This window comes from Macrotis lagotis, chromosome 3 (genome assembly GCF_037893015.1).
Source record: "Macrotis lagotis isolate mMagLag1 chromosome 3, bilby.v1.9.chrom.fasta, whole genome shotgun sequence".
Lineage (NCBI taxonomy): Eukaryota > Metazoa > Chordata > Mammalia > Peramelemorphia > Peramelidae > Macrotis > Macrotis lagotis.
In genome coordinates, this window is record NC_133660.1 from 222,646,125 (window position 1) to 222,658,402 (window position 12,278).

The following is a 12,278-nucleotide window of genomic DNA, read 5'->3' on the forward strand; positions in this document are numbered from 1 at the left end:
TGGAATCATGGAGGATCATAGCATATAGAGCTGGAAGAAACCTTGAAGATTATGTATTATTTTAAGCTTCCATAATTTTTTAGAATACAGTAAGACTTAGATAATTTGTAGTTTTCAAACAATTTGCTTCTATACAACTGAGAATGTACAAAATCCAATTTCTGATAGGCTAGTTCTTGCCATGACTAATGAACAGGCTCATCAATCACCATTGCATGTGAGATGTCATTTAAATATTTTCCTTCTTTGTTCATTATCAATAATTAAGGCAAAGAACGACTTGCTGCTTGCCTTGGAATAACTGCTCTTCAAGCCAGTCAATTTATAGAGAGTTTTCTCCAGAAATACAAGAAAATCCATGACTTTACTCAGGAAGTAATCATGCAGTGCCAGCATAAAGGTAATGAAACCTCTCCACTTCCCTGTCTTCCTTCTCTTTCTATTTTTCTATTGCTGCTTCTCTGCTCTGATGAGTTTAACAAATACATGGGAATCAAACACACCATACTTCTTCCTACATCTCCATTGTTCCCTGGACTCATATAATCCCTCTCTTTCTTTACCTATTAAATTCCTACAAATTCTTTGAAGTCCAATTCAAATTACATTTCCTTCATAAAATCTTTCTTCTCTAATCTCATGCAGCACTTTGTACCTTCCTAATTTATCTGTTATCTAATGCCATATGTTATAATTTTGGATACATCTTATCCCTTTATTATGTGATGAGCTTTGTACATAATAGATATTTAATATATTTCTATTGAATGAATGAATGAATGAATGAGTTCACAGACTTAAGTCAAGAAGGGGACTGGTAGATCTCCCCTAGAATCATACCAATAGTAATGCATTGTTGGTGGAGTTGTGAACTGATCCAACCATTCTGGAGAGCAATATGAAACTATGCCCAATTCCAATACTAGGCCTATATCCAGAAGAAATCATAAAAAAATGGGAAAAGTCCCACATGTTCCAAAGTATTCATAGCAGCTGTTTTGTATTGGCAAAGAACTGGAAATTGAGGGGATGCCCATCAATTGGAGAATGGCTAAACAAGTTATGGTATATGAATGTTATGGAGTACTATTTGTTTTATAAGAAACCATGAATGGTCAGACTCTAGAGAAGCATGAAAAGAATTACAGGAATTAATACTGAGCAAAGGGAGCAGGACCAAGAAAATATTGTACACATTAAAACAACATTGTGAGTTGATCAACATTGATGGATGCAGCCCTGTTATGGACAATGCTATTCACAACCAGAGGAAGAAAAGTGAAACAAAACAAAACCAAAAAACTCTACAGAATCTGGGCGAACAATACACTCACTTTTTTTCTGTCCTATCTCATGGTTTTCTTTGTTCCTCTTAATCCTAATTCCTCATACTAAAAATGATTAATCTGTAAACATGTTAAAAACAAATGTGTATGTACAATATTCACCTGTCACTGAGGGGAGGGGGTTAGGAAGGGAGGGTGGAAGGAAATTAAAAATATGCATATGTATGTAGATAAATGTTGAAAAACTCATATAACATGTAATTGGAAAAATAAAATATCAATTGAAAAAAAAGAACCATACTAATATGTCAGCACCTAGCAGGGAGGAAATACATGCATTAAAAGCTGAGACTTTAGGATTACAGAAAGAATCTATTATCACTCCCCTGATATGTCTCATATCTTGCCATTACATCCTAAATCATCACTTCTGAAACCACTTTCTCACTTTTGTATCAAATTAAATTTTGCTGCTTTAAAGAATTCCAGATACTAACCCTGGTTGGCATTTTTATCGGTTAGCTCTCACTTGGATCTTGTTTCATAATCACCACCTCCACTGATGAGGAATAGCTACCTTATAGAGTAGCTAATTCCACTGCTGTATAATTTTTACTCTTAGAAATATTTTTTCTAAGTGTTGGGAAAATTGAAGTTAGTATGGCAGAAACTTGGAATAGACCAATATCTCACACCCTATATCAAGCTAAGATCAAAATGGGTATGTACAGGATTTAGACATAAAAGACAATATTATATGCAAATTAGGCGATCAAAGGAATAGTTTAGCTCTCAGATCTATGGAAAGGGAAGCAATTTATGAACAAGGAAGAAATAGAGAACGTCATTAAAAACTAGATAATTTTGATTACATTAAATTGAAAAGCTTTTGCAGAAACAAAACTACTGGAACCAAGATCAAAAGAAATGTAGTAAATTGGGAAAGAATTTTTACTAATATTTTACTAATTTTACTATTATTTTAACTAATATTTCTGACAAAGGACTCATTTCTAAAATATATAGAGAACTGAGTCAAATTTATTAAAAAAAAAACCAACCAAACAAAAACCAAGCCATTCCCCAATTGACAAATGGTCAAAGAATATGCAGAGGCAATTTACAGATGAGAAAAACAAAGCTATCCATAGCCATATGAAAAATTGCTCTAAATCATTATTGATTAGAGAAATGAAAATTAAAGATTCTCTGAGGTACCCTGTCATACCTCTCAGATTGGCCAATATGACCAGAAAGGACAATGATCAATGTTGGAAGGGATGCCGCTGTTGGTGGAGCTGTGAACTGATCCAACCTTTCTGGAGAGCAATTTAGAATTATACCCAAAGGATAATAAAAACGTGTATAACCCTTGTTCCAGTAATACCACTACTGGGTCTATACCCTGAAGAGATGATGAAAAGGGTAAAAACATGATGCACTTGTACAAAAATATTCATATCAGCTGTTTGTGGTAGCAAAGAATTAGAAATCAAGGGGATGTCCATCAATTGGGGAATGGCTGAACAAATTATGCTATGTACATGTTATGGAATGTTATTGTTCAATTAGAAACCAGGAGGGATGGGAATTCAGAGAAGCCTGGAAAGACTTGCATGAACTGATGCTGAGTGAGATGAGTAGTACTAGAAGAACACTGTACACTGTAACAGCAACATGGGGGTGATAATTAACCTTAATGGACTTGCTCATTTCATCAATGCAATAATCAGGGATAATTTTAGAGTATCTGCAATGGAGAATATTATCAGTATCCAAAGAAAGAACTGTGGAGTTTAAAAAAAGACCAAAGATTATTACCATCAATTTAAAAGAAAAGTCTTACATACTGTATAATTTTACTATCTCTTATATTTCATTTTTCCTCAAGTATATGATTTTTCTCTCAACACATTCAATTTTTTTACAAGGCAAATGGGGTTAAGTGGCTTGCCTAAGGCCACACAGCTAGGTAATTGTTGTCTGAGGTTGGATTTGAACTCAGGTACTCCTGACTCCAGGGACAGTGCTCTTTCCACTGCACCACCTAGCCACCCCAGCTCATTCAATTTTGATCAATGTATAGCATGGAAACAATGTAAAGATTATCAGACTGCCTTTTGTGGAAGGGGGTGAAGGGAGGGAAGGAAGGTTGGGGGGGAAAATTGTAAAATTCAAAACATTACAAAAATGATAGATAGAAACTACTATTATATATAATTGTAAAACAATTAAAATATTCATATTTAAAAGAAAGACATATTTTTCCTTGACCTGAAATCTGATTCTCTTTGACTCTCAAATACCCCCACCCCCCTGTTCTCCTTGTTCTATGTTGTGAGGGCAAACAGAGTATTGTTAGAGCCAATGGAGGAGTCCTTTCAGATCACTGTCCAGCCTCTTCTTGAATATCTTCACTGATGGGAAGTTAGTTGCTGACCAATATAAGGAATTCCATTTTAAGACAGCTTTGAATGTTAGGATCTTTATACTGCCTCAAGCATCCTGAAATTTACACCTGGGGTAAGCAATTATAATAAAATGGATGGAGCTTTGAACATGACAGAAGATTCAGGTTTGAGAACAAGACATTTTTACCTCTATGACCTTCGTTTTCTTCATTCATAAATGAAGAGGCTAGACTACATGGATGTCTTTAAGAAGACTTGCAGTTCCAAAGCTATGATACTCACTCTCCGTTAAAGAGACTTGAGGGAATCAAAGGCAAGCACACCAACTTTGAATGTTGCATACTGGAAACGCTACATGTGGTCAAAGTATATGAACAAGTTTTTCAAATGAAGAAATTAAAGCTTATAGTCATGAAAAATGCTCCAAAACATTATTGATTAGAGAAATGAAAATTAAAACAACTCTGAGTACCACTTCATATCTATCAGATTTTCTAAAGATGTCAAAAAAGGAAAATAATGGTAGAGAGGATGAGGGAAGATTGGGAGACTATTGAACCTTTGGTGGAATTGTGAATTGATCCAACCATTCTGGGGAGTAATTTGAAAGTATCTCCAAAGGGCAATAAAACTGTACATACCCTTTGATCCAGTAATATCACTACTAGTTCTATATCCCAAAGAGATCATAAAAAATGAAAAAAGTCCCACATGTTCAAAAAGTTTTAGAGCTGCTCTTTTTTTGTAGTGGAAAGAATTGGAAATTGAGGGGAGGATGCCCATCTACTGGGGAATGGTTGAACAAGTTAATAATATATGAATGTTATGGAATACTATTTTTCTACAAGAAACCGTGAATGATCAGACTCTAGAAAAACATGGAAAGAATTACAAGAACTGATGCTGAGTGAAGGGAGCAGAACCAAGAGAACATTTTACACATTAACACAACATTGTGAGATGATCAATTAGGATGGACACAGCTCCATTCAGCAGTTCAGTGATCAAGGACCATCCTGAGAAACCTGGTATGGAATATGCCATTGCCAACCAAAGGAAAAAACTATGGAATCTGAATGCAGAGCAAAGCATACCATGTTCACTTTTTAAAAACTTTTTTTTATGTTTTATCTCTCTTTTTTATGTTTTTCCCCTTGTTCTAATCCCTCTTTCACAATATGACTAATATGGAAATATGTTAAACACGATTGTATATGTACCACTTTTACCAGTTTATTCACCACCATGGAGAGAGGAGAGGAAAGGGACAGTGGTAGAAAAATGTGGAATTCCTAAACTTGCAAATGGATAAATGTTGAAAACTACCTTTGCATGTAATTGGAAAAATAAAATAAAAAAGAAAAGAAAACACAAAACTGAGATTCACAATTTCATCTATAAACCCTCTTCTTCTGCAATATCAAAGTGCTCATTTTGTCTGGTTTTTTTCAAATTCTGAATTTTGAAAATGTTTTTAGAGAAAGTCAGCACATGATTGTGGAAAGTATACTGAATAGGGAGTAAGGAATATTAAGTTCTAATCCTACTCTGTTGCTGATGTCATGCATGATCTTTAGTAAGACATGGATCTCTCTCTGGGACTTACTTTCCTCGTCTTTAAAAGGAAGATTTGGAAAAATGTTCTCCTTTCCAACTCTAAAGCCAGTAGTCATAAATGTAAAAATTACTCTTTACCATAAATCATAGAGGAAATTAATTTTCAGGTTTGCTGTTGCTATTATCTCTCTTAGCGAAGAACAGTTTGGTATTATAAAATTGGTTTCCTGAGGAAATGCAACAGTAATCTTTTCTCAGGAAATGTTTTTTTGATTTTTGAAGAGTATTTCCAACATCTTCCTGTGATTGTTTCTAATTGGCTTCTATACATCCCAGAGGCATGCTGTTACTGGTTACTTTTTTGCAGTGGGAGGAAAAAATTTCTATCTGCAGGTCAGAAAAATGGGGTAGGGACCAGAACAAAATTCCAGTTAACTAAGGTATCATTGATGTTGTCTCCTCTTCTTATTGTTTGCTGTGTTCTTTATTAGCCTCTTCAATGACCTCTGAGTCAATGAAAAGAGACCAATTCATGCAACTAGTTTGCAGAAGTCCCTATGAAGCAAAAAGTAGGCTAGACCAAAGAGGTCTCAGTCCTGTAATACAAGAGACAAGTGCAATACAACCAAGTGCATCTAAATTATGTGTTCTCAAGGTCAAAACAATTTTTAAAGCACTACTGAGATGTTATCATTTCTTTTATGATAGTAGAGATGTCACCTACACCCAAGAAAAGCTCTTTGGAGTGTCCTTAATAATTTTTTAAGAGTGTAAAAGTAGTTTTGAGACCAAAAAGTTTGAGAGCTGACATTTTTTTTAAATTACCCTGGTAATAAATGGAGGATGGATTGGATTTGGAAAAGACTTAAAACTGAGTGACGAACCAGAAAGCTAATATGATGGTTGAGGGCAGAGGGTAAGACAGCCATGAATTGGTGGAGTAGCTGTATGAGTGGAAAGGGGTATATAATTGAAAATGTAAAGGTAAAAGTGACAATAAGCAATGGATTTGATGTGTGGAGTAAGTATGAGTAGAAAGTAGAAAATGTCACCAAGGTTGTAATAGGGAAGTAATAGGGAAGATCAGTAGAAGGGAAAGTCCTGTTTTGACCATGTGGAGTTTGAGATGCTTACAGGACAGTCAGTTTGAGATATCCAAAAGGCAGTTGATAATGCATAATTGAAGAAGTTCAGATGAGAGATTAGGGCTAACCATATTAATGGGAAATCATCCACATATAGAAGATATTTGAACCCATAGGAGCTTATGAAAATTCAGAGAAGAGTAACCAGGATGGCAAAGGAACTTGAGATCAAAATGCCATATGAGATCAATGGTTAAAATACTGGGAATATTTTGTCTGGAGAAGGGAAGATTTAAGGGGGATGTGATAGATGCCTGCAAGTGTTTGAAGTAATAGCATGTTAATGAAGATTATTCTTGTTCTAAGATATATTAAAAACAATGAGTAGGAACTGCAAAGGTTCGACTGTAGATGAGATGTAAGGACAGATTTCCTAACAATTACAGAAATGAACAAAGTGAAACAGGCTACCCTGGGACCTATAAAATGAAGGGATTGATTAAATGTTCACTAAGGTCCCTGCTGCCCCCCCCAACTGTGTACTATACAAGCATATTAATGTGACTGTACTTCAGATCCTTATACTCTACTTCCAATTTCTTATGTCATTGTGCCTGTTTTCTCTTTCATAAAAATTAAAGGATATGTAGTGTCCATCATGGGACGCAGAAGACCCCTGCCAAATATCAAAGCAAAGGATTACAGGCTGAGGACTCAGGCAGAAAGACAGGCAGTAAACTTTGTGGTCCAAGGTAAAACAATAACCATTCCTTCCTCTTTCTTGAATTTGCCATATCTGAAATAGTAAAATATAGCTAAATTAATTTCTCTGTGGGTGTGAGTTTGCTAATATATGCTGCTTCTCTAATCATGCTTTCCAGTGTATTTGTAACTTCTCTTATAGGCCTGTTTTGATTACCTTGTCAACAGTTTCTCAAATGTGACTTTTTAATATCTTACAAAAATATTCAAGCCTGTAGAAGCTAACTGTAGCAGGCAACAAGAGCTGAGTAATGTTCAACTCTTCTAGTAAGTAGTGGTTCTATGTCATGATAATCAAGCTAATACTTATTACTGATCATTAACACTTGAGCAATTTAGTGAACTCATCTCTGTAGTCTGAGATCAAGGTATTTAACAGCAAAATCCTACTTAGCACATTACTGAGAGTCAGTAGCATCTAACAGGTGGTAAAAATCAGTTGACTGGAATATTTTAAGGGCAAATACAAAGGATTATGAACAACTAACTACAATTCTTGAGGACTCTTGAATAAACACATTGCCAAACTCATGACAGAAAAGTGATAGATTCAGAGTGCAGACTGAGATGTATATTTTTAAGATTTGGCCAATGTGGCAATTTATTTTCCTTTATTCTAAGTATTTATAAAAGGGGTTTTTGTTTTTTGCTTTCTTAATAGGGAGGATGAAAAGGTTGATCTTTGTTGAAAATGAAATAAAATTTTAATTTTAAAAAATAAGCATCATAAGTTAGTAATGCCCAGTACCAAGGGAATGGCCTGATAGCAACAAACCCTTGTAGAACAATGCAACATTAAGGTCTGACTAATCACAAAACACTGGCAGGTACTCTATCCTGGTGATACAAGATGAGGCAAGGCACAAGAACATTTTAAAGCAAGGAAACAAAGATATATATGGCAAACACATTCCAAAAGCCTGCATGGCAAATACTAGAGTGTCTGGGCTTCTAAAATGGGAATGGTTGACATAACTGTTACGAGATGCTATACACTTTTTAGATTCAAATGATCTTCTTACTTGGTGAGATTAAGGCCTTCCAGAATTCCTCTCTCCACTGACATATTAGGAAAGAAGAAGACTTTCTAGGAGAGAAAAAAAATGATTTAATTTAAAAAATTTAATAAAAATGTTATGAGAAAAGGGCCATGAATGTATCTGCTTAGTAAAAGTTATAAAGAAGAGAGGAAGAACAGTTTGGCACTTTTCAACAGGAATGAAAGTATTCCCACAAAGACTTGCAGACTTCTTGAGAAAGAAGCAGCTTCCTATGTTCCATAGCATAAGAAAGTCCATCCACAAATGCCAGCAGTTATTGTCCAAAGAAATAAGTACTATTTTGGTGGTTGGTGACAAAGGGGAATGTGATCAGTTAGGTGATGAATCATCTTCCTGGAAAGGACATATGGGGGTGGAACCAAGATGGCTGCATGAAGACAGCATTTCCCAGAAACTCCTTCCCCCCAAAACTCCAAAAAGCCAAAAAATTATGACTCTAGCCAAAATTTAGAGGGGCAGAACCCAAAGAAAGGCTGAGTGATGCATTTTCCCAGTCCAAGAGAACTTAGAATTTCCACGAAAAAGGTGTGTTGCAACGAGACCGGGGGTTGGGAAAAAAGTCGCGGCCGCTCAGCCCAGTGCAAGGATCACTGGCAACAACTTGAAGGGACCTTGAGAGAATTCTGCTACACCAGAATGAGCATGGAGTGAAGAGCACCTGTCACAGAACCTGCAGTGAAAATTGAGGGAAACAATCCTGCACCTACAGAACACAGCCCACAGACGGTAAGGGGGTCAGGGGAGCCAGCAGAAAGCTCTCTGCTCTCCTTGGGGCAGGACTCTGCTGTTTGCCCACACTCAGATCCAGGTTACATTTTGGCCTTCCATACTAAGATAGCAGGGCCCTTCCTCACAGCTCCAGGGCAGAGGAGAGTGCCTGTGGTCATCTATATATGAAAGAAAGGCAAGAGAGCATATGCTCTTGGATGAATAAAGGTCCCACTTGGGCGTGCCAAAAAAAACCACCAAAGTGGGTGTCGCAATAATACTCAAAAGCTCAAGAAAACTCCAAAACCGGGCACAAGCTGGGGAAATGAGTAAATAGAAAAAAAAGAGGAACACCATTGAGAAATACATTGTCTAGGATCCCAAGAAGGATCAAAATACTCAATTTGAATGAAAAACAGAAGTTGGGCACAGGCAATGACAGAGCTCAAAAAAGATTTTGAAAAGTGAGATAGAAGGAAAATTTGGAAAATAAATGAGAGAGATGCAAGAAAAACACAAAAAAGTCAGCAGCTTAGTCAAGGAAATCCAAAAAAAATGCTGAAGAAAATAACATGTTAAAAACCAGTATAGGTCAAATGGATAAAATGAATAAAACAGTTCAAAAAGTTATTGAGGAGAAGAATGATTTAAAAAGCAGAATTGACCAGATGGAAAAGGAGATAACAAAGCTCTCTGAGGGAAACACATCCTTCAGAAGTAGAATGGAGCTGGGGCAGCTAGGTGGCGTAGTGGATAAAGCACCAGCTCTGGAGTCAGGAGTACCTGGGTTCGAATCTGGTCTCTTAGTGATACTTAGAGATTGCTTAGCTGTGTGGCCTTGGGCAAGCCACTTAGCCCCATTTGCCTTGCAAAAGCCTAAAATAAAAAAGTAGAATGGAGCTAAAGGAAGCTGATGACTTTACAAGAAGTCAAGATACAATACTTCAATACCAAAAGAATGATAAATTAGAAGAAAATGTGAAACATCTCATTGAAAAAACAACTGATCAGGGGTGGCTAGGTGGCGTAGTGGATAAAGCACTGGTCTTGGAGTCAGGAGTACCTGGGTTCAAATCTGGTCTCAGACACTTAATAATTACCTAGCTGTGTGGCCTTGGGCAAGCCACTTAACCCCATTTGCCTTGCAAAAACCTAAAAAAAAAACTGATCTTGAAAACAGAATCAGAAAAGATAATTTAAAAATTATTGGGATACCTGAAAGTCATGATCAGAAAAAGAGCCTTGACCTCAGGAAAATTGCCCTGATATCCTAGAAGCAGAGGGCAAAATAGAAATTGAAAGAATCCTCCGATGTCCCCCAGAAAGAGATCAAAAAAAAAAAAACCCCAGGAACATTATAGCTATGTTCCAGAACTCACAAGTCAAAGAGAAAATACTACAAACAGCCATAAGGAAACAATTCAAATATTGTGGAGCTGCAGTCAGGATCACACAGGACTTAGCAGCAACTACATTAAAAGCTTGTAGGGCTTGGAATATAATATACCGGAAGGCAAAAGAGCTTGGAATGCAACCGAGAATCAACTACCCAGCAAAACTGAACATCCTCTTCCAGGGGAAAAGATAGACTTTCAATGAAATGGGAATTTCAAATGTTCCTCTTGAAACAACCAGAGCTGAACAAAAATTTTGACCTTCAAATACAGGACTCGAGTAAAGAATAGAGTACAGAAGAGAAGGGTAAAATATGAGGGACTTAATGATGATGAACTGCATATATTCCTACATAGAAAAATGATACTGATAATACTCATAGGAAACTTCTCATTTAATAGAGCAGGTAGAAGGAGCTTTTATAGATGGAGCACAGGAGAGAACTGAATCTGAAGATATATTGTAAAAGGGAGTTAATGGCTAAAAGAGAAATACACTGGGAGTAAGAGAAAGGAGAGGTGGAAGAGGCTAAGATATTTCATATAAAAGATAATTTAAAAAAAATTTTACAATGAGCTTTTGTAATGATATGAGAGGGGAGAAGGCAAGGGGGAATGAAGGAACCTTCACTTCCATCAGAAACGTCTCAGAGAGGAAATAGCATACACACTCAATAGGGTATAGACATCTAGAGTAAAAAAGAGAAGAGGGAAAGGGGGAAGGGAGGGAGATATGGCTGATAGAGGAGAGGGTAGATCATAGGAGAGAACAGTCAGATGTAACACATTTTCTTTTTTACTTCTTGCAAGGGGCTGGGATTGGGTGGCCTCTCTGAAACCATGGGGCCAGGTGGTTACTGGGTCTCAGGGGTGTTATGTGGGCTCAGGGCCTCTTTGCCCCAGGGCCTGTGATCAGTCTGCTGCTCTACTCAGTCACCCCATAGCACATTTTAGAAGAGGGACAAAGTGAAAGGAGAGAGAAAATATAAGGTAGTGGGGAGGAATGGATGGAGGGAATTACAGTCAGCAACAGAGTAAAAATATGGAAGTAACTTTTATGACAGACTTATCATAAAGAATGTGATCCACCCAAGACAGAGCTGATTATAGCAGAACACAGACTGAAACACATTTTCCCTTTCCTTTACTTTATTTCTCATGATGGTCTATATTTGGGGGGGGGATATCATGTTTGCTCTTAAACAAGAATATTTTAATGTATAAAAAATCACTTCTACAAAAATATTCATAGCAGCTCTGTTTGTGGTGGCAAAGAATTAGAAATTAACATAAATGTCCTTCAATTGGGGAATGGCTTAACAAAATGTGATATATGTATGTAATGGAACACTATTGTTCTATTAGAAGCCAGGAAGGATGGGAATTCAGGGAAGCCTGGAAAGATTTTCATGGACTGATGCTGAGTGAGATGAGCAGAACCAGAGGAACATTATGCACTCTGGCAGCAGCGTGGGGGTGATGACCAACTTTGATGGACTTGCCCATTCTATTAGTGCAACAGTTGAGCACAATATTTTTCTTCCTTAGGGATATGATTCCTCTCTCATTACGTTCAACTTAGATCAATGTATACCATGGGAACAATGTAAAGACTAGTAGAATACCTCCTGTGGGGGTGGGGGGAAGGAAGCAAAATTTGAGGAAAATTGTAAAAAATTAAAAATTAAAATTAAAAATTAAAAAAAAAGAAAAAGAAAAAAGAAAGACACGTTGCATCTAGGACATGACAGAAAGCCTAATACTTTTCAAATCAATGAAATGCCACCTCTTATAGATGACTCATTAGGGGACAGTTGCTACCACCAGAAGATGGCATTTCTTGGGACTGGTAATCCTGAGCAAAAAACCAAAGGACTTGGTTGCAGAAGTTATATTTACATGCATCTTCCAATTAAAGGTTATGACTTTTGAAGAAAAATAATCACTACTATTTAGACAATATCTTAAGGCTTACAAAATGCTTTTTCTAAAACATAGTTGTGAGGTAGGAATA

The 12,278-nt window shown here is 36.6% G+C and overlaps 1 protein-coding gene across 6 annotated transcripts in view; it reads left to right on the top strand.

Annotated features, from left to right (window-relative positions):
• Window positions 1-12,278, top strand: part of POLN (DNA polymerase nu) — a 349,980-nt gene that overhangs the window by 278,871 nt on the left and 58,831 nt on the right. For all 6 annotated transcript variants that reach the window (XM_074229925.1, XM_074229926.1, XM_074229927.1 and 3 more), the window contains 2 exons: window positions 269-400; window positions 6,981-7,091. In XM_074229925.1, the coding sequence (XP_074086026.1) occupies window positions 269-400; window positions 6,981-7,091 (243 nt within the window). The remainder of the gene's footprint in view (window positions 1-268; window positions 401-6,980; window positions 7,092-12,278) is intronic.